General features: G+C 43.7%; 1 protein-coding gene across 6 annotated transcripts in view; it reads right to left on the bottom strand.

The window, feature by feature from the left end:
• LOC147029847 (protein TANC1-like) overlaps positions 1-21358 on the bottom strand; it is a 419064-nt gene that overhangs the window by 38532 nt on the left and 359174 nt on the right. For all 6 annotated transcript variants that reach the window (XM_085873244.1, XM_085873249.1, XM_085873243.1 and 3 more), the window contains 2 exons: positions 15825-15998; positions 15210-15300 (listed from right to left, as the gene is read on the bottom strand). In XM_085873244.1, coding sequence (XP_085729370.1) covers positions 15210-15300; positions 15825-15998 — 265 coding nt within the window. The remainder of the gene's footprint in view (positions 1-15209; positions 15301-15824; positions 15999-21358) is intronic.

Below are 21358 nucleotides of genomic sequence, written 5' to 3' on the forward strand. Positions count from 1 at the left end.
TTTGGTGGATAAAACATCGCAAACCACAAACCAATTAATTGTGTTGAGATGACAAAAAAAAGAAGAAAAGAGCAGCGTCACAGAATGATCTGCAAAATGATTCAAAGACGTCATGCCTGGAAAACAATGGAATGGTTGACGATTACTCATCTCTGCACATCCTTAAAGGTTTAAAAATTTCTCATCCATTTCCCAAAGCCATCAGCTGGGTCTGCCTGAGACATATCTATTCCATTAGCATTCAGCCACAGGGACAAGCACAAAGCTGTGAAAGAGATGAAGGAATGCAATTCGAATGGTCAATGCTTTTCCTGAATGCCATTGTCTGTTTTAGCAAGTTAACAGCAAGGAAGTCAGAGAGAGATTTGTGGGAATGCTGGAAGTGGAATGAAAAATATGGGTGTCCAATAAGAACAAAAAGAGCAAGGGGGTGGACGTAGGGGGGAGCTTTAACAATCATGATTAGCCTTTCACCTCATGTAAATTAAGGGTTGGCAGGATGGCCTCGAAGCTGTCTAGCCGAGGTTTGAATCCTGATCCAGCTGTAAACTGTCAACTTGGTGTTTCACAGGAAGGGTGTTTCATCAAAGTGTGTGCCGTCCCTCGGATGGACGTAAAAAAGAACGTCCTGTCTGCCAGTATTAGTTGGTGGACGTTAAAGATCGCATGGTGTCCTTCACGAAGAGTAGGCGAGCTATCGCCAGTACCTTAAACAAATTCCAAAATTCTGTCCTGACCTACACCCTAACCTACAGCATTGTATCAGCACACAGCCCACACCATCAGCCAATGATGCAACCATGCATGCAGCCCTGTGCCACATATGAAAGAAGATGATGACCACACTAAAAATAAAATTCTGATTCCGATATACACCTAACTCTGTTACAGAGCGTTGGTGCTGCCAAAGTAGTTTCTTGGCAAGGGTCAGGCAGGTTGGGTGGTTTGCCATCACCTTCCCAGCAATAGTTAGGGCAGGAATGGTGATATCTCGCCTTCTCTTTGCGAAGGACACTGTGGCATCATTAACGTCCACTAACTAATGCCAGCAGATGGGATTTTTTTTTTGTATACCTTGGTCGAGGCTCGTATGAGAGCTAACACACAACGCACAGCAAGGGGGCATGAGACAAGAGGGGCGGGAGTGGGAGGGACAAAACAGTGGGGAACAGACACATTAGGTGAACTGTGGAAGGGAGAGGGATGGGGATGGGACGGGGAACATGGCGAAGAGAAGATGGACATTACAGGGACTTTCAGGAAGGAAAGCAGGGGAATTGAAGGAAGTGGGCTTGGGTGGATTATCGGGGGTAGAAAAGATCGAGGATTTGGATGGGGGAAGATAAGAGGTGGCGGTGTACAGCTGTTTTGAAAGCCTGGAGGGAATAATGGGAAAGAATAGAGTGAGGAAGTTTATTCCAAAGGCGGGAAAAAAGAGGAATGAAAGAGTGAAGATGAGCAGTGATTCGTGATTTTGGTAGTTTTACCAGAAGGGGGTTGTTGGCGGACCTTGAGCGCCCTGTGGAAATGTGGTGGGGACAAATCGCAGAGAGAGCAGGGGGGGCAAGGCTGGAGAGGAGTCGGTAGAAGACAGAAAGACCACCGACCAACCTGTGGTGATTGAGTGAGAGGCCCAAAGACTCAGCTTCATTGCGGGAGATGTCGATGATCTTAAATGCCCTGGTTTCGACAGCGTGAATCCGAGAAAGGTGGGTGGCAGGAGCACCAGCCCAGAGGGGAGAGCAGTACTCCATCAGGCTACGGACAAAAGCTTTGTAAGTGGTCAGGAGCTCAAAAGGGCCGAGGAAGGACTTTGCACGACGGAGGATTTCCAGTCGGCGACTGACTTTTGAGGCGAGGTTGGAAATGTGACTTTCCCAGGAAAGGTCATGGCAGATAGTGAGACCCAGAAGCTTGAAATAAAAGACTTCTTCCAGAGGATTGTTGAGAAAGTGGATGGGGGGGTTTTCTAAACGGTCCTTTCGAAGAGACATCGTGAGAGTGTGAGATTTGTCTGGATTGAAAGACATGTTCCACGTGTTGGACCAGTTTGTGATTTTATCCAGATCTGCAGTGAGCGAAGAAGCTGCTGCTTGCCGGTCTGAGGGATGACAGATGGTACGGCAGAGGGTGGAGTCGTCGGCAAAGAGAAATAGAGGATTTTCCAGAGTCCGAGAGATCATTGATGAAAACCAGAAAAAGAACAGGGCCCAGAACGCTACCTTGAGGAACTCCAGCCTGCACAGGAAGAGGGGATGAAAGAACTCCATTTAGGGCCACACGTTGACTGCGACAGGAGAGGAAGTCTGCGAGCCATAACGTCCATTTTAACGTCATTTTAACGATTCCCGTTTAACGTCCATTTCAAGGGACGGCACACACGTTGATGAATCATCCTGCCTGTGAAACACCAGGATGACAGTTTATAGCTGGGCCAAGATTTGAACCCAGAATAGATAGCTTAGATGTGAATGTGCATACCTATAGGCCATTCTGCCAGCCATAAAAGACAATGCAAGACAACAAACCACTGCCGGTATTGAGATTGTGACCTAAAGAGATGGAGAGAAATACACTGCTCTTGGTTTGTGAAGGCCACGTTGTCTGCCTGAAGTGGTTGGAATGTTAAATAAAGAAAAGAAGAAATAACAAAGTGCAGCGTTAACCAAAATTAAAGCAAATTTTACACAAGTACAATCTCTTGCAAGTCTAGATTAACTCAATACTTCATCAACTCCGATAATCATTACCATCTTCTTGCGGAGTCAACGAGCTGAGATTTTAGGACCACGTCTTTCACAAATCAGTTGCCGCGGTCTGACGTTCGACTGACAATTTGGAATTTGTTCAGGGTGTAGATGGGACACCCAGCAGAGGGAGCACACCTGCCTCTGAGCTGCCTAGTTTGAGTGCAATTGCCAGTTGGTTCTTCAGTGGCAGAACGTTTCCTCAGTTTGCTGTCCCTCAGGTGGGCGTTAGGCTGGCTATCCTGCCAGGCTATCCTGTAACAGAGTTAGGTGCATTGATTAACCGTCAATACAAATGGGGTTATGTATGTCTCACATTTCCATCAGAAACAAATGTGCCATGACCGTTTAAGTGCTGATCGGCTGTTGTGATGCCAAACAAGCTGATGGGACGCTAATGTGCATCTCAATCTGAGGTATACAAGGCCATTAGCCCGGATCGCTATGGTAAAAGGCGTTTCACTTCATACGTCGAGATACAATGGAACATGGAAAGAGTGCTTGGCAGAGGCGTTGATAATTGCAAGCGTTTGAGTTTAGCGCTCACTGCATATGGTGGTTACAGGTGAAAGGCTGTGACAGGTATGACGAGGGAAGGAAAGAGGGACATAAGAGGAGATCAAGGATCGGAATGTAAAAGTTGGAAAGGAATGCCCAATGTTTTTAAAATTCCTTTGGTGTCTTTCATGAAGAAGTCCGTGAGTCATTGCCATCACCCTGAAACAAAAGACAAATCCCGATGTAAATAAGCTCCAGTCGAGCGTCAGGGCCTGGCCGGTGATTTTGTGGAAGACTTCGGCCAACCACGCGAAGAGGTCAGATTAATCGGGGCTATTATAAAGCAGTAGGCCTCTGGGTATTTCACATTAAATGTTTTGAGTGTAAGTTTTAGGCTTCTGGATATTTTACATCAATGCTTTTCTACCAATGCAAACAAACAAAAATAATAATAATAATAATAATAATAATAATAATAATAATAATCAAGGTTAATGGAAGAACTAAAAGACAGGGAATGAAGGAAAACCCCCATTTTATTGCCAATTACAGAGTGAAGAACAGGCAGGAATGGGGCAGATGAAATTACGTGAAAATATCTGGGAATGCAAAAAGGTTGAGAAAAAAGAAGTGATGAATTTCAACTTCCACAAAGTAGTAAATTTATGGGATCCCAAAGTGAAACGGTACTTCATAACCCATAGTTCAAAAGTCTGTTAAAGTCTCGTCTTTTCTGATGACTTATTGAGTGACTGCGATTATAAGAGTGAGAACAGATGTAAAAGTAACATGGTTTTGTAGACAGAGGATGGCTATTTGTTATCATTAATAAAAACAGGAACGGTATACAATTGATGAGGCCTGGGAAGGAGGTGTGCAAAGAGACGGAAGGAAGTTAAGGTTGCCGGGATAACAATTGTGGAATCAAACGGACGAGGAAATGAAACGACTCACAGAATCCAGTAGCACCGACCGAGGTTACAAAAGTGTATTAATATTTAAAATATGGGAAAGAAAAGGGAATTTCAGGCACAAAGCCAGATTCCAGAACCTTTCTCACGACCCTATCCACCTTCGTTTTTAGCTCGTGCAAAAGGACGTCTGCTTTTAGGATTCACGAAAGATTTGGTTTTCTACGGAATATGGTTCACATCAAATCAAATAAACCAGTGAAGGAGAAGGCAAGAGTTTGATGCAAGTTAATCAAGTCCAGTTTTATTCCCACAACACAAGAGGCCCCCAGGCATGCAATTACAACGAATGCTTCACATAGCACAACACCCGAGCCAAACTTTTCAACAAAACCACCTACTCGAGGTGAAATTCTGCCGTATAACCGCAGGGTCCTCAACTCAAATCTTGTCAAGCAGTCATACAAAGACAACATGAGCTTGAAACACAGGCAGAACTCAAGAAAAGTACAACGAGCCAGCCAAGTATCTACAACTCAGGAAGTGCTATAATTAAGGAGTGGGAGTTCGAGCCAGGCTCCCTCAAAAGAGCAAACTTGGAATGGAGTTTCGGAGCATCTTTTGATGAAGTGGGAGTTTTAGTGTATTTCTCTCGCGGTCATGGACTTGGGCATCAGCGAATGAGATATGTCCATCGGTAAAGTTATTGTCCTGGGATGGACTGCACTCTCAGTGTTAAACGAGTGCATTGAGTGAAGGTAACGAAGTTGTGGGTGGAAATATTTTCAAAACCTGTTAAAATACAAAGTGGAATCTTTATGCTGCATTCACATGCAGAAAATGCTTTCCAAGGTAGCAAACGTTAAACACCATAAAACGAGGAAGGACAATCAGAGATTGCAGAACCTGGCCAAGACTTGTTGTGTGGTGTATTTTGTGTGCTGGTGTGTTTGTATGGTGTGTAGACTGAAGACAATGCAACAACAATGCAGGTTCATGTTTATACAGAGAACAAACAGACCTTTTCGGTTTTATTTTATAGATTCATGTTCATCCAATCATATGTACTCTCAACATCCTCACGTTCTTAGTGATACGTACTTTATAAACGTACTCGGGTTCCAATCGTACGTCCTTAATAAATGTACTCGTGTTCTTAATCTTATGTCCTTTGTCGACGTATTTGCCTGAATTTGAATTGTACGTACTTAATTGAAGTTTTTTGTTGAAAAAAAAACAACAAAAAAACGTGTAATACTGGCTACGACTGGGTGGCATTTGTAGCCTACGTTGGCACGTGCATGTGGACAAACAGATGAAGAAAGAAAGACAAAAGGACAAATGGCTGCAAATGCAATGCAACACACATGTGGTTCAATCGCAGGGATCCATGGGGCTGATTTAACAAAGCATTACTCACTTAGAGTCTTAGACCACACACTTTCTTTCATCCCAAACATTCATTAATTCTGAAATTTTAAACAATTAACATCTCGATAACTTTTTGTTTTTTAAGTTACGGTGATCAATGCCCACTTTCTACAGGGCAGGGGCAAGCAGCACCCTGTTGCTGTTGCATTCGCACGTGATAACGTTTTACAGCCACCATGTGAGATGACTTGGATGTGAGCAACTGCATACCTTTGCATCACGTTATAAACTCACATACACAACTATCGGGGATTCCTCTTCGCGGTGGTTGTACCCCCCAACGCAGGTCGGGGGGCAAATCTTCCCCATTCTTCCCTGCTGCCCAGATTCGTCAGGGTAGTGGGGTCACGGTCAGAGTGCTGATCGGTCCCCATGGACCGTCCCTTTCCCTCATGTCTCTTCTCTCTCTAACTCTGTCGTGGCCCTGACTTTGTGAAAGCAGGGGTACACCATCCTGGATGTGGGGGATCTCTGCATCACTCCTGGGAGATCGATCAACTGTCTCCGTGCCACTGACTTGTTCGACTGTCCGGGGCAATACAACAACTCATATTCACACACATCGTAACGTTTATGGCTGGGGGTGGGTGACAGCTACTCAATGAGGGTAACCGTCAAGACAATCACCTAGGTTTGACATTTTATGCTTGTATTAAGGACACTGTGTTCGAGTAATTTCTCCTGTTTGTTTGTGTGCTGCTGGGAGATGGTGTTGTAACCTTGAATAGCTGGAGAGGCCTAGGTGTGTGTAATCATGTTTTCCCATGATAAGGCCAGGTGAGTGAAGATGGGCTTGGATCGTGCTCAGATGGCAGGAACAGGCATTCTGGAACTCAGGACTTCTCGAGGAGGAAGGGCGAAGTCATTTGGTTGGGAAGAGCCAGATGAGGAACTTTTTTATTGCTTGCATGACAACCAACCACAACCAACTGTATATCAATACATGACAGTACTATGGAGTATTTCATTTCCTTGAGTGGGCCTGTTTAGTTTTCTCATCTGTGTCCATGCCTCATGAGATTATATATGGAGATTATATATGGTGTCCCAGATAAGACTGAAAGATAAACACTTCAAATAACTTCACACAAACTATGCCAATTTCAATAAAACGACAAAAATTTAAACTACAGACGTGAGTACAGCACACAATTCCACTCGAGTTTCTCATTCTTGTTTGTTTTTCTTTCCACGGGTAGATGATGACATCACGAGCACTTATAAAACAAGGCAGGGCTTTAAATTTGCAGCTCATGGTTTTAAGAGACCATTTAGTAGTGGTTGTTTGACGCTTTTTCTTACAAGAATATGGCCAGAACGAGTCAGCACAATACAAACAATTAACAACTTCGGAAATTGATTGCGATGTCATTGAATATGCCTGACTATATCCACCACAAAGGCCTCAAACCAAAACATTGTGCAATCAAGAGACAGCTTGATTTTACCCAGAATGTGGCACTATCGCTTCCTGTATAAATTGTTCAGGGTAGACAATCATTACACAAATGTTCATATCAGCATTGAACTGCTATTTTAACAGGTTCTACAATAAATAAATAAAAAGTAAACTTTGAACCGCCCTGGTAGATAGAACACAGATAGTTTAAAGCACTCCTTGTGTCTAAATTACCTTGTGTAATCTTGTGCACATTCCCATGGGCACACCCGGGGTGTGGTTTTTAACCCTGCCTGCATCATAGCTTACAATGTCCTTGGAACATCTCCAAATAGAGTCCATACAGCAGACTCACTTGAAGTTGAACATGTGAAAGATCTCAACTCGCAGGGTTTTGAAAGAAGCAAAGCTGCATCCTTACGAACTTCACAATCTCCACGAGACTACCGAGAAGGATCAAGCTGCTCGCACGCCATTTGCTCAAGGCAAATGATTGGAGGATAATTGAAGGTGGTGACATTTTTCCTGACCATGACTTGTTCAGTTGCCAAGAAACCTTGGCCAGGATCTCACACAAGTGAATAACCTATTTAAGGATTGCATTTCTGAGAACAGTCAATCACCAAAGGAAATGCGACAAAATGTGGTGATTTTTTTGTGACGCATGAGTGGAGTTATCGAAGAAAACGGATACGTTCGATGAACAACCTAAATATAAATAAATGGAAGTCAATGTCAATGGGATGTGCAAATGTAAGGAAGAAACAAAGGTACTGTACAGGTAAATTCACCATTGGTAAACGTTAGGCCACCTCAACACTCTGTTAATTGCATAAAGAGATTTAAATCACAAGTTGACAAGTCTTGACTGTGGAATGGATGACTTAGAACTTCACGACCCATCTCCGCTTGAGTAGTAGACACATTTGCTGTGTGACGGCAAGCATTACATTGCAGTAAAATTACGCCCTGTGGCAGCACACATCCAGCCACCTGTGCCTTCCTTATCTCACTTCATGATTGTGCAACAAGTCATTGAAATACTGTCCATTGAAGGTTTACTCACATTCAATAAATCAACACGATTAAATCGATATGGTCCCAAAATGCTCTTGCCACAAGCTTTTCGGCTGATGGCTGAACTTTGAAAATTTTTTGGTGGTGGGGGACAGGAAGGTCTCCATTCCATGCTGGCTCACCTTGACTCTGGCATGAAATGATGGGCCTCGGTCTTATCACATGCCATCGTCTTCTTTAAGAAATTCCTTCCAATATTCTGGAAGTGTTTCAGGAGTACCAATGTAATGGCCACACAAGTTGCCTCTTGATCAAACATTCAGTCCTTCAGTACTCCTCTTTCATCACGAATCTTCTTCATTAATGCCAGGTGAAAACGAATCACAATTTCCACACTTCCAACACTGACAAACAATTACACTGTAATTTCATATATAGTCATCCAGCGATTTTGAGAAATTAGCTCTTCCACACCTTTAAAGTTTGAATGAGTGACAGCAGCTGAGTCGATTGCATGTGACACGATTGCAGTCGAGTGCACAACAGCACTCGCCAATTCCTGGCCATTTTTTTAGCTCATGGCACGATGTAAATACAACTCGATGTGAAAAACATGGATCATCAAATTGTGCAGTCTTCTGTAAATTTAAGCTGTTTAGATATTCTCCTTCACCTGGAACTTGCCCCACATGCTCTCCGCCAATTGGGCGACTTCGGCCACTAATGGGCTGGGTACATCGCCGGTCACTGCACAAGAAAGCCATGGGCTTCATTGGTATACGGCTCCCGATGGGATGTCGACTTTTGCCTGCTTGTCCAATCCATATCTTGTGACGGCCGACGGAGGTTGGCGAGCCGTGGCCAAGTTAGACGTGGCCAACGTCTTTCCACACTCGAATCGTTTTAAGCGCCTGACCCAAGCACTCTATGACAGTTCGGTACCTCACTTCACTGGCACCCCCGACACTCTTTGAGGTCAAATGACGATGTGTCGGAGTATCCTGATGATGGGTACAGATCCTATGAAGCTCTGGCAACCAGCACCAGGAACTATATCAGGACAAGTCTACTATACCTCTGTTCCACAGCCATGTGACTGAGCTGCCATCTTGGTTTTACCCAGAATGCATTGACCAGCATCGATGTCACTTCCTGTATAATTTGTTCAGGATAGACTACAATTGCACAACAATTCAGCATTGAAATGCAGCATTTTGAGATTCTACAATTTTTTTTTTTAAACGTCAACCTTGAAGCACCCTCGTAGAGAGAACACAGATGTAATAGTTTAAAAGCACTTCTCGTGTTTATATTCCCTTATACAATCTTGTACATGCTCCCATGGGCACACCTGGAGAGTGCTTTATAAACATTGGTTGCATTCATAGCTAATGTTGCCATTACGAAGTGATAATTTTAATAACTGCACACCATGAAGCCATGCTCATTGTCTCTCATTTTGCCTTAGCAATCACAGAAAAAAAAAACCTGAAAACAAGACAGAAAATTCTAGGTATAAAAATAAAAATAAATACATTAATTCAATATATTTTCCTTTTACTTAATTGTGTACTACATAAAAGTAAAAAAACAAACAAACAAGAAAAAAACTGCAGGCATCATCAGAAGATCATGTCTGAAAACCCAGGGATATGAATAATACATAAACCATGGCAGCAAAGAAGACACTCGGTCCAATGGAAATGCATTTCTTTTGCACATATATTGTTTTGCACCAAGGACAATTATTTTCTGCAGCCTTTGTCGAAAATAAGCCTGATGGCGGCACACTGAAAATTTTGGATCAACATGTCATCAAATCGGCAAGTCAGGTTCAATGAAATGCTTCCCAATATATACATCGCTTGGCTAATGGAAGCAGGAACAACAAACACATCACTTCTGACAAATGGTCAGAAAAGGGCACAACACCAGCAAGAAAAAGTCAATATGGCTTCCTCACCTTTCATGCTCGATCCCACTGAGCTCGAAAAGCAAACACCTGACATCACGAGATTCAAATTCAAAGCCTTTATACGAGATTCATTCAAAGCCGTACTTCAATAATATAATGACCACGGCATTTGATTTTAAAGATTCCATCACACTTGTGGGTAAACATATAATGGCTGTTCTCACCAAATGGCTGCACAGCGATAAGCTGGGAATTAAACAATGTTTGTTGCAGATCATTCCCAATGTCAGAGAGCTCAATATGGTAAAGGTGGAAGAGAGGATTTCATATTAAAACTGGAAGGGCACTCGGTAGAGCGCATACCTCTACCACGCAATGCCTGATTCAGTAGAACATATTGTTGTGGTTGACCAAATTCGCAAACCACCATTCAGGTCCCTTAGGTGAGATATCTCGGTAAGTATATGTGTAGTTAGGCCCAAACCCATTGTCTAGAGGGAATAAATGTCATTCATGAGGGCTGCGACTCTTCAGGATAGCCGTTTTTCTTTTACTATCTTTATTTTGGACCAACCGCCATTATTACCACCACCAACCACGTCTCAACAGCCATCACAACAACAACCACCAACCACAACGCCGCTTCACCACAACCGCCACGACCTTTACCGTCACAACTCGCCACCATCGCATCACCGTCATCTCGCGCCACTCGTGGGCACCGATGCTGGACTCGTGTAGGGCGCGCACCGTGCAGCGTGTTCAAAAGCACCGCGGACTTTCCGAAGAAAAACGGATCAAAAATGACTCACGCCCATTTTTGTTCCGTCCAATCGGTGAGCGAGGGGCGATTTGGCCCCGCCTCCAGGGCGTTGGAGGGCGGTCGCTATATGCAAATTCATGGATGAAAAAGCATTCACGCCCACTTTTCCTCGGGCCAATGGGGAGCGAGGTGAAAGGTCGGAGGCAGAGGGTCAAAGATGAAAGAGCGAAGCCACGGGGCTTATAAAAACGACTGCGTTCGTCGGAGCAGTTGAGTTGGAAGTGGAGAAGAGAGCAGTTCGCAGTTAGCAGTTAGCAGTTAGCAGTTAGCAGTTAGCAGTTGGGAGTTGGGAGTTCGCGGAGCCAGTGAAGAGTTGGGACGAGTCAAGAGAGGAGACGGAGAGGGCGATCGGACGAAGCTGTGGAGAGGCGGCGGCGGCGAAGGCGGTTGAGGGGGTGCTCGCGTCGGATTCGGGGAACTGCGGAGGGAGAGGCCGGCGGCGCGACCGAGGTCGTGGTGGAGACTCTCGTCGCGGGACCCGAGACAGGGTTAAATCCTCCCTCCCCCGAGCATCAGCAACCCCCTCCTGTTTCCCCCCGCGCTGAGATAGTGCGACAAAGGGGGCCCCCTTCCCACCCCCTACCAGACACTGTCCGCGAGGCCCGCGGAGTTGAGGCACCACCGCCGCTCCGCGTCTCATCATCAGACGGGTAGGCCCGACACGGTCTCGGCCCCAGGCCCGCCTACCCCCTCATCCTGGAGGGTGGTTCTCTTTTCTTTTGCTTTGGGAATGTGTGTTGTCGGCGCCGTCTGTGAAGTAAAATTGTATAAGTGTTGCCGTGTGCCCGGTAGTCGGATAGATCTGCATTGTTGCATTTGCTTTTTGTGTAATATTGCATTGTCTTCTTCTTTTACATGTGCTTTTGGTGGAATTGTATATGTGTGCTTTCCGTTCGTCGCGAAATAAATGTGCTTATTGTTGAACTGTTTTCCCGCTTCGCTTCGTCATTTCTTTCATTGAATCCCCATCTTGCTTCACGTAAAGGGTTGGTCGTGGGCAAAAACGCCCGATAATTAATCGAACCGTCGAGGCCGACGAATAACACCGCTCGGTTATCCCGATAGTACGGAACGGGTCGCTTAAAGTGGCCCGTGTCCGAAGTCGACCTGCGGCGAGGTGCGATCGCCCGGTCTACCCTCCGTGTGGGTACTTAGGTAGGTCGAATTTGGCGAGCAACCCTATCCCACGCGGGGGCCGATTGGCACGATCGCGGTGAGACCGAAAGGTCCACCCGTGACTGGTTCCCGGCGTTAGTCCGAGAGGGTCACGACTGGATTGTCCGTCCGGTGGGCGACGTGCCGCGATTCGAGTTACGTGGCCGTCCGCACGCCGGCGGGCGCGAATCCGCAACAATATCATGCCCAATACATTTTTGAAATCCCATGCTATATGTCGCTTTGGCCTGGTCTCTCAATGGTGAAGAATCACTTAAAAAATTATAATTGTATCCAGATCTGGATTCAGATCTTCACCAAAATGTAATCAATTCGTCCTTGTCACAAACCCAACCTGTCCACCAAGTTTCATGCAAATCCGTCAACAATTTTTTGAGATATCGTTTTACATATAGCCTTTGACCTGATCACTCGATGGTGACGAATCACAAAAAAAAATTATCGGATCTGGATTTTCACCAAAATTTAATCAATTCTTCCTTGTCACACACCCAACCTGCCCACCAAGTTTCGTCCGAATCCGTCTCCAACATTTTTGAGATATCGTGCTATATGTCGGTTTCACCCAATCTCTCAACGGTGAAGAATCACTTCCAGTAGTTGGATCCGGATCTTCACCAAAATCTAATTAGTTTGTCCTTTGTCACACACCCAACCACTCCACCTAATTTCATCCGAATCTGTGTGCAACTTTTTGAGATATCCAGCACTCAAACAAACGAACAGACAGACAGACAGACAGACAGACAGACAGACAGACAGACAGACAGACAGGGGTGAAAACATAAACTCCTTCCACCTTTGGTGGCAGAGGAAATAAAGGAAATAAAGGATATTTAAAAACAGTTGAAGTGTTTGAACAATGCATAAATGTAAAAAGAAAAAAAAATAGACATCATACCCCCACCCCCCACCCAGCTCTAAATTGTCATTTAATAAAACCAACCCTACCCCACCACCTACTCACCGCATACTCACCTCTCAAAGTCTTGGGTGCCATTTATCTAGTAAAACCCCGAGTGGGCCGAGAGATCAGAAAATGTAGAACAAAAATGTGAAACTGGCAGAAGCAAATCATACATTTTGTTAATTTGAAAATATCAATGCAGTAATATTAAGTACAGTCAGACCCCACTATTCACGGACTGGCGATTTCGCGGACCCCGCGTATTTGCGTTTGATAAAAATATGACCTGCTAAGACATTTGTGGCCCTGTGCTTCGCATAGTCGCGTTTTTTTCACGAGTGTATTCACGGATTTTCACCCATGATATTTTCATGATTCATGAACAGCTGGGGACCGACAGTGGGGAGAACAAGCATTTGATACACTGCCGATTTTGCAGGTTTTCCCACTTACAAAGCACGTAGAGGTCTGTAATTTTTATCATAGGTACACTTCAACTGTGAAAGACAGAATCCAAAACAAAAATCCTGAAAATCACATTGTATGATTTTTAAATAATTAATTTGCATTTTATTGCAAGAAATAAGTATTTGATACATCAGAAAAACAGAACTTAATATTTGGTACAGAAACCTTGGTTTGCAATTACAGAGATCAGGCGTTTCCTTTAGTTCTTAACCAGGTTTGCACAGACTGCAGCAGGGATTTTGGCCCACTCCTCCATACACATCTTCTCCAGATCCTTCAGGTTTTGGGGCTGTCGCTGGGCAACACAGACTTTCAGCTCCCTCCAAAGATTTTCTATTGGGTTCAGGTCTGGAGACTGGCTCGGCCACTCCAGGACCTTGAGATGCTTCTTACGGAGCCACTCCTTAGTTGCCCTGGCTGTGTGTTTTGGGTCGTTGTCATGCTGGAAGATCCAACCAGGCCCCATCTTCAATGCTCTTGTTGAGGGAAGGAGGTTGTTGGCCAAGATCTCGCGATACATGGCCCCATCCATCCTCCCCTCAATACGGTGCAGTCGTCCTGTCCCCTTTGCAGAAAAGCATCCCCAAAGAATGATGTTTCCATCTCCATGCTTCATCAAGCTGCTTGCCTATTGTCCTGTAGCCCATCCCAGCCTTGTGCAAGTCTACAATTTTGTCTCTGATGTCCTTAGACAGCTCTCTGGTCTTGCCCATTGTGGAGAGGTTGGAGTCTGATTGATTGAGTGTGGACAGCTGCCTTTTATGCAGATAACAAGTTCAAACAGGTGCAGTTAATACAGGTAATGAGTGGAGAATGGGAGGGCTTCTTAAAGACAAAACTAACAGGTCTGTGAGAGCCGGAATTCTTACTGGTTGGTAAGTGATCAAATACTTATTTCATGCAATTAAATGCAAATTAATTATTTAAAAATCATACAATGTGATTTTCAGGATTTTTGTTTAAGATTCCGTTTTTCACAGTTGAAGTGTACCTTTGATAAAATTTACAGACCTCTACGTGCTTTGTAAGTGGGAAAACCTGCAAAATCGGCAGTGTATCAAATACTTGTTCTCCCCACTGTATCTCCCCTCTTTTTCCATTGAAACAACGCTGTCACTTGTTGTGTCAACATTCGCGGCTTTGCCATTCGTGGTATTTTTCATGAATCAAAATCCACCAGGAACCTATCCCTCTTTTTCCCATTGAAACAATGCTGCAACATTCGCGGCATTTTCCAGGAACGTATCCTCTGCAAATAGCGTGTTCCAACAGGATACATAAAGTATATTCCCTTACACTATTCAATTCTTATCATCCAATCAGTCAAATGTGAGACCAAAAAAAAACAGCAGCAGAAACACACTAATTGGAATGAGTCTGGCAAGCTCGATATGGTCGACTTGCAGTCTCGGGAATTTCATCACAGGAAACACATTTCCGTCACTAGCCTGCCAAAAATATCATCTCCAGCACAACTGCACCACCCAGGACACAAGTATGGTTTTAGCTACATCTCAGACAAGTTCCACAAACACCAGAAGAAGAAAACAGTGATCCTTAAACTTAAATAATGCATTCTTAGACCACATCTTGCATGAATAGTAGGTTGATACCAGTTATGTAAAAAATAACCACCAAAAGCTACTTTGGGAAACTGGCAAGGACAGAGAGAAACCATCCCTCAAAGAAAATGTTCCCAAACTGATAACATATTCCGTAAATGCCTGTGATAAGGATGTCTGTTATGAGTGAGTATGCTTTAGTCGTTATTTTTCCCCTTTCAATGCCCTGAACTTTTTTCAATTCACCAATTCTTTCCTTTCTCACGCCCAATTGCATTTTTGTCGGAGAATGCACACATTGCAAGCATATGTGCCGTGAAAGGGAGGATGACAATGATACCCCTAATTCTCTTACCGGTCTCGCCCCAGAGTGAGTCCACCCCATTTGCAGACAGGCTGCTCACGTTGTCACATGGCCAAAGTAGACTCAGCAGGAAGCGTACGATCTGGAGAAAAAGTTTTGCTTCAATAAGCAATAAAAATTCTCTCAAGCCCCATGTGACACATCCTTCCTGGCATGTCTCCTTTACACTGTCAAACACCAGGTGAAGGCCTTCGATGATACTTTGCACAAAAGCATAAAAGCAAAACCAAAATAATGCAAAAGGTAATTTACCCCATGATAGTTACGTGAAGAGTTGAGGCTTGCTTGTAAGTATGAGAGAGTTCAGCATGACCATTACAATACTGTATATACAACATAAATTCCATTATACAAAACCACTGGCACTATCAAACAGGTGTGAAATGGAAATGACTTGATTGGCATTGAACAATTTACCCTCGAGGGAAACATCACTTGAACAACATGCACTTGGAAGCTTGCTTGGCCTTTTTCCACCACACAAAACTTACCGTCGACTGAATAAATCTCACGGAAAAGTTACATAACCTGTCACTCAAATTCCCGTGTGGAAATAATTTCATGGAAATGGCGACAACAATGAATGACAACCACCTTTGCACATACCTCGCAGTGCCCATTGCTTGAGGCAGCCGTCAGGACCTGCTGTAAAACTTGGCCGTCCTGAGTCAATTTGGAAGACATCCGTTCTGCCTCAACCAAGACTTTCACCATTTCGTGGTGACCCCTCAATGCAGCGTGTACTAGGGCACACTGTCCGGCATGGTCCATCTGCATAATCTGAGGTACAATTGGGACACACTGGTGAGCAATCAGAGTTGTTCCCCACATATCTCTGCACACAATGTTTTCAACTCAAATGAGCAAGGAAACAAGAACATGGGACTATGATAAGGCCAGCACTTCAGGTGGTCATTTCATTTCTTGAAAGAAAAAAAACACACAAAGTTACTATTTTTAGAAAGTATATTTATGGAGCAGTATGGAAATTTAATGAACTTGCATCTGTGCAAATCATACAATAATTCGAGAAGTTTCCATTTGTGTCTTTGTTTGACTTCTATGCATTCCTAAACCGTTGGACGGAATGAGTGGAAAACTGAAGGTTGTACTTGGGGTGTACACGGGTGGATTTTAGGAAGTAAAGATAATTAATAATTTCAGGGGTTGAGGGTGGGTGGGGGGGGAGGGGGTAGCAGGCAAATTATCTCCATGTAAATGTATGGCATAGCATCACACCAGTGGGAGAAGGTATTACAAGTTAAACAAAATACAGCAGACCATCCATCCATTGGGACCATACTCTGTGCAGTGTTGGTGCTGCTTAAGTAAGCAGTCTCCTTGGCTATTGGACACAATCCTGGACGGGTCGCCACTCAGACACAGTATACCAGCAAGCTGGCACTCATTTTGCTGACCTCGGAAGGATGACAGGCCGAGTTAACCCCACCTGGTTATGGTATCAATTCAACAGCCGAGGGGAACTTGACCTTATTATCCTAGGAACCCAAGCCCACCACCATAACCATTAGGCCAACACCAGGCATAAAATAGACCAACTGTGAGGGAATTAACCCATCAGTAATATGGGACTTCAGAAATGACATAATCAACACCAGAAAGCGTGGAGTGCATCCGGAGAAGCCTTAGCAGCAATGTTGATTGGGGAATGTCAACATAGATCACGCACGTGAGATAAGGTTGTTGTTTTTTTGTATGCATAGACAAAGCTCGTGGAGGATCTCGAACACAGAATGGATCAGGATGCAACATAGCAAAAGAGACAGCAGAAAGAGGAGGAAACGTCAACAGCAGGGCCTAGGGACAAAGTAGACGGAAAAGGACAAACAAGAGATGTAGGTAACGATGAGTTGTAGGGGAGATCGCAATAGGTAGGCAAGATGGATACAGAAGCAAACTAGAGGGGGAGCACTTGGGAGAGTGCAAAACCTCCGCCGCCAATACTGCTGGGTCACTCAAGTGAACCTTATATCTTATTCATTAAATATGATGTCAACAGTGCTGACAGAGTTATAGTTCTATTCTCCAACATTTTTTTGGGGGGAGGGGGGGTGGGGGGTTGGAAATCACTTAAAACATGTAAAAATGCAAAAAAAAAAAAAAAATCGAAATTTTGTTGAAAAAAAGTTGCAAAATTTTTTTTGGGGGGGGGGTTGGAAATCACTTAAAACATGTAGAAATGCAAAAAAAATTTTTTTCTCTAACAATTTTTTTTGGGGGGTAACAATTTTTTTGGGGGTTGGAAATCACTTAAAACATGTAGAAATAATAAAAAAATTCTCGAAATTTTTTTTGGGGGGGCGGGGTTGGAAATCACTTAAAACATGTGGAAATGCAAAAAAAAATTCTCTATTTTTGGGGGGGGAGTTGGAAATCACTTAAAACATGTAGAAATGCAAAAAAAAAAAATTTTTTTTTACTCCAACAATTTTTTTTGGGGGGGGGGAGGGGGACCAAGTCCAAAATTTAATGGCATGATCCTTGGACCATACCTAACCCCCCCCCCCACCAAGTTTCGTCGAAATCCGTCGAGGAGTTATTCCGTAATACTGTTCACAAACAAACAAACAAACAAACAGACATGGGTGAAAACAGTAACCTCCATCCATCTTCGAAGATGGCGGAGGTTAAAAATAATCATATAATAGTTTCATTGGTCATGAGAGATATTATACAGGATGTGTGTCTGTGTCTCTGTGTGTGTGTCTGTGTCTGTGTGTGTGTCTGTCTGTGTGTGTGTGTGTCTGTCTGTATGTGTGTGTGTCTGTCTGTCTGTCTGTGTGTGTCTGTCTGTCTGTGTGTGTGTCTGTCTGTGCGTGTGTGTCTGTGCGTGTGTGTGTCTGTGCGTGTGTGTGTCTGTGCGTGTGTGTGTGTGTGTCTGTGCGTGTGTGTGTGTCTGTGCGTGTGTGTGTGTGTCTGTGCGTGTCTGTGTCTGTGTGTGTCTGTGCGTGTGTGTATGTGTGTGTGTGTCTGTGCGTGTCTGTGTATGTGCCTGTGTGTGTGTGTGTGTGTCTGTTTGTGCGTGTGTGTGTGTGTGTGTGTGTGTCTGTTTGTGCGTGTGTGTGTGTGTGTGTGTGTGTGTGTGTGTGCACGTGCGTGCGTGCGTGCGGCTTGTATCAACAGGAATAATAGGAACGAGACACATCTCAGCCACATATTTCTCATAGTCTCAATATTTTCATGAATCCAATTTGCATCCAATTTGGTTAGGGTGGTGGGCTTGCGATCCGAGGATCCTGAGTTCAAGCTCCACTCTCCTCTGTTGAATGAATACCAGGTGGGGTTGACTCTGCCCGTCATCCTTCTGAGGTCGGTAAAATGAGTGCCAGCTTGATGGTATCCTGTGTCGGAGTGGCGACCCGTCCAGGATTGTGCCCAATAGCCAAGGAGACTGCTTAAGCAGCACCAACGCTCTGCAGAGTATGGTCCCAATGGATGGATGGAATTTGCATCCAGGAACATCAATAATGGTTACCATTCTGAAATTGCCAGTCTTTCATTTAAATGCTGAAAAATATGTTTAAAAGACTTTCAATTTAGATTTCATGCTGGCAATAGCAGGTTAAAAGTGCCCGCTAGCTAGCAGAAGCGAGTCACCGACGGTGCATGTGCAAAAGGCCTCGTTAGAATTCATAATGGTTGAAAGTCCTGTATCCAGGGGGAATCCACAATTCTGGGGGAATTATCCCATCCAGAATTCCTCAGGGAAATAACTTCCGCAATTTTGTGAAATTAACCCCTCTATAATTCTGGGAGCATTAACCCATCTGGAATTCTTGAGGAAATCAACCAATCTGTAAGGATGGGTTATTTGCTAGTATTAAAAGAATTGTCAGTTTACAAATCAAAATCTATATCATGAATCCAGAGCTCACATTGACAACAAATACTGTGGGGAATGACTACAACCTGGAACTGAGAAACAGCAATGTAGAAAAGAAAGTTAATGCAGCATTAGTAATATGTTCCCTTGCAAGAAACTTCTATGCAGGAGGAGGCCATTCGGCCCCTCAAAGCCTGCACTCGTATTGCCATCCTATGGTTGATTGTCCACACACTATCCTTTTAAATAATGAGCATGCAGCAAGGAAGCAGCACGTACCATTTTGATAGTCTTTGGTATGACTCGGGCAGGGTTCAAACCGCTGACCTCCCATACGTAAGAGTGGACGCACGAACCATGATGCCACCAATGCTGGTTAAAGATACACATCCAATTCCTATTTAAATATATCTACTCTTTCAGCTGCCACTGGCTTCCTCGGGAGACCATCTTACGATCACTTATATTAACTTCACTCTTCATAGTAGGCCCCTGAAGAAACTAGTCAATAATCAGAATGCCTTTGAAAAATCCTATATTACTACCACTTACCATCTCAGAAAGACTGAATAAAATTTTTGAAAATATATAATGGAGAGATGGAGAGAAAGCGAGAGAGCGAGAGCAAGACAAGCATGTAATAACAAAAAGAAGTGTTTCAACTTTGATGGAAGCTTTTGCACTATTGGTCTGCAAGTGATAATTAATTATTTGCAATTACTATTTTAATTCATCCATGAGATTGAAACGTACGTTGGTTTTCACAGGTTTGAGAGTCCTTCGGTTTGGAGGAGGGAGGAGGATAAGGGTGTAAAAGAGGATAACGTTTTGCAGTCATCTCAGAAGTTGAAAGCATGCAAATATAAACTCCATGATGACATATTTATGGCCAGATCTGACCTTTGATTTAATTTCGCTCAAGAGTAAACCCTAATTATGTAGCCACCTGCCTTATCGTGTCACAATACTCAACATTCAGGTTTGCAGGGAAATATTTTGCAATGTTCAATAACCTTGATTGTGGGGCCATCTGCTCCATCCATGTGGTCACTCAGTAACACTGTTTGCATTGACCAACATTTTGTAATACTTGTTGAAAGTCTGAATTGTAAAGTTTTCAAGGAGGGAGCTTCAATTTTACATGGGTCAAAGGTCAAAATGTGTCAACATGTGAACGAGAATTTAAGGCTGCTCAGAACACAGAATTTGCACCTTGTTAGTTTTTTCATTCTTTTTCTGGAGTGGAAATTTGGGGAGACATTTGCATTCGCTTGTGTATGTATGCCTGCGACTCGAGTTCAATTTTCATTGCTGAGCACAAACAAAATGAATCAAACATCAGTTACATGGATATTTGTAATTGGTTGAATTGGTCATTTGCTTTTTGGTGTTTATTTTTTTCAGTCTTGAAGTGATCGTCAATGCACGCTTTTCCATGGCTTACGCACTTGAACTTGGCTATTTTTTTTTGAGGTTGGTGATGTAAATCAAGTATGTTTGTATATCATGTTGTTATATGTGTGCATTATATGGATACCTGACCATTCTGTGCCAGAATGAGGGAACATTTTGCCGCTTGCAGCACGGGTTATAAAAAGTGTGTCAGAAAGGGGAAGCGCAGTATCGATTGGCAAGTTGCGTACTAACGTAATTGAAGGTGTGGCGCCGCCGTGGCAATCGCATCGTCACCCACGGTGAAGCGGAGCCAAATGTGTAAATTACAATTGTACGTTACAATTGCCATGCAGAAATCGGTAAGCTTTTATAACACTTGTATTGTATGTAGCCTCAATGAAGTATTGCAAATCAAAAGCTATAATTCATAGGCCATAACACAGCTCATATCATATTCAAAAAAACCAGTCATTCACATGAATTCTCATTCAAAGGACTCGTTCAGAAAATACGGAAGTCAATGGAAACCAAAGAATATCTCATGCCTGCATTTCTGTTTTTAATATTAATTCTTATAAACCAAATTTGAAACTTGGCATGTCTGTTTTGGTAATTGGTCTGCATTACCAATCTGCATTTGGTAATACAGCACATCTGCATTGGCGTGTTCTCAGGAAGAGAGGAGGGGGATGTAGTCTGATAGGTCGTTGATGGCATTGGTAGCAGGAGAAAGGACAGACTAATGCTGAGGTTGAAGGAGGTGGTCGAGAGGGATATGAGAGGTGGGGATAGAGAGAGAGAATTAGCCGAGGAGAAAGGAGTGTGGAGAGCAAAAACTCGTGAGGCCTACCCCACACGGTAAGATTAATTGGGTGAATCAAATTAGTAGTAGTCGTAGTAG

This window comes from Eptatretus burgeri, chromosome 3 (assembly GCF_056783735.1).
Source record: "Eptatretus burgeri isolate ZD-2024b chromosome 3, Ebu_testis_v1, whole genome shotgun sequence".
NCBI classification, from domain to species: Eukaryota; Metazoa; Chordata; class Myxini; order Myxiniformes; family Myxinidae; genus Eptatretus; species Eptatretus burgeri.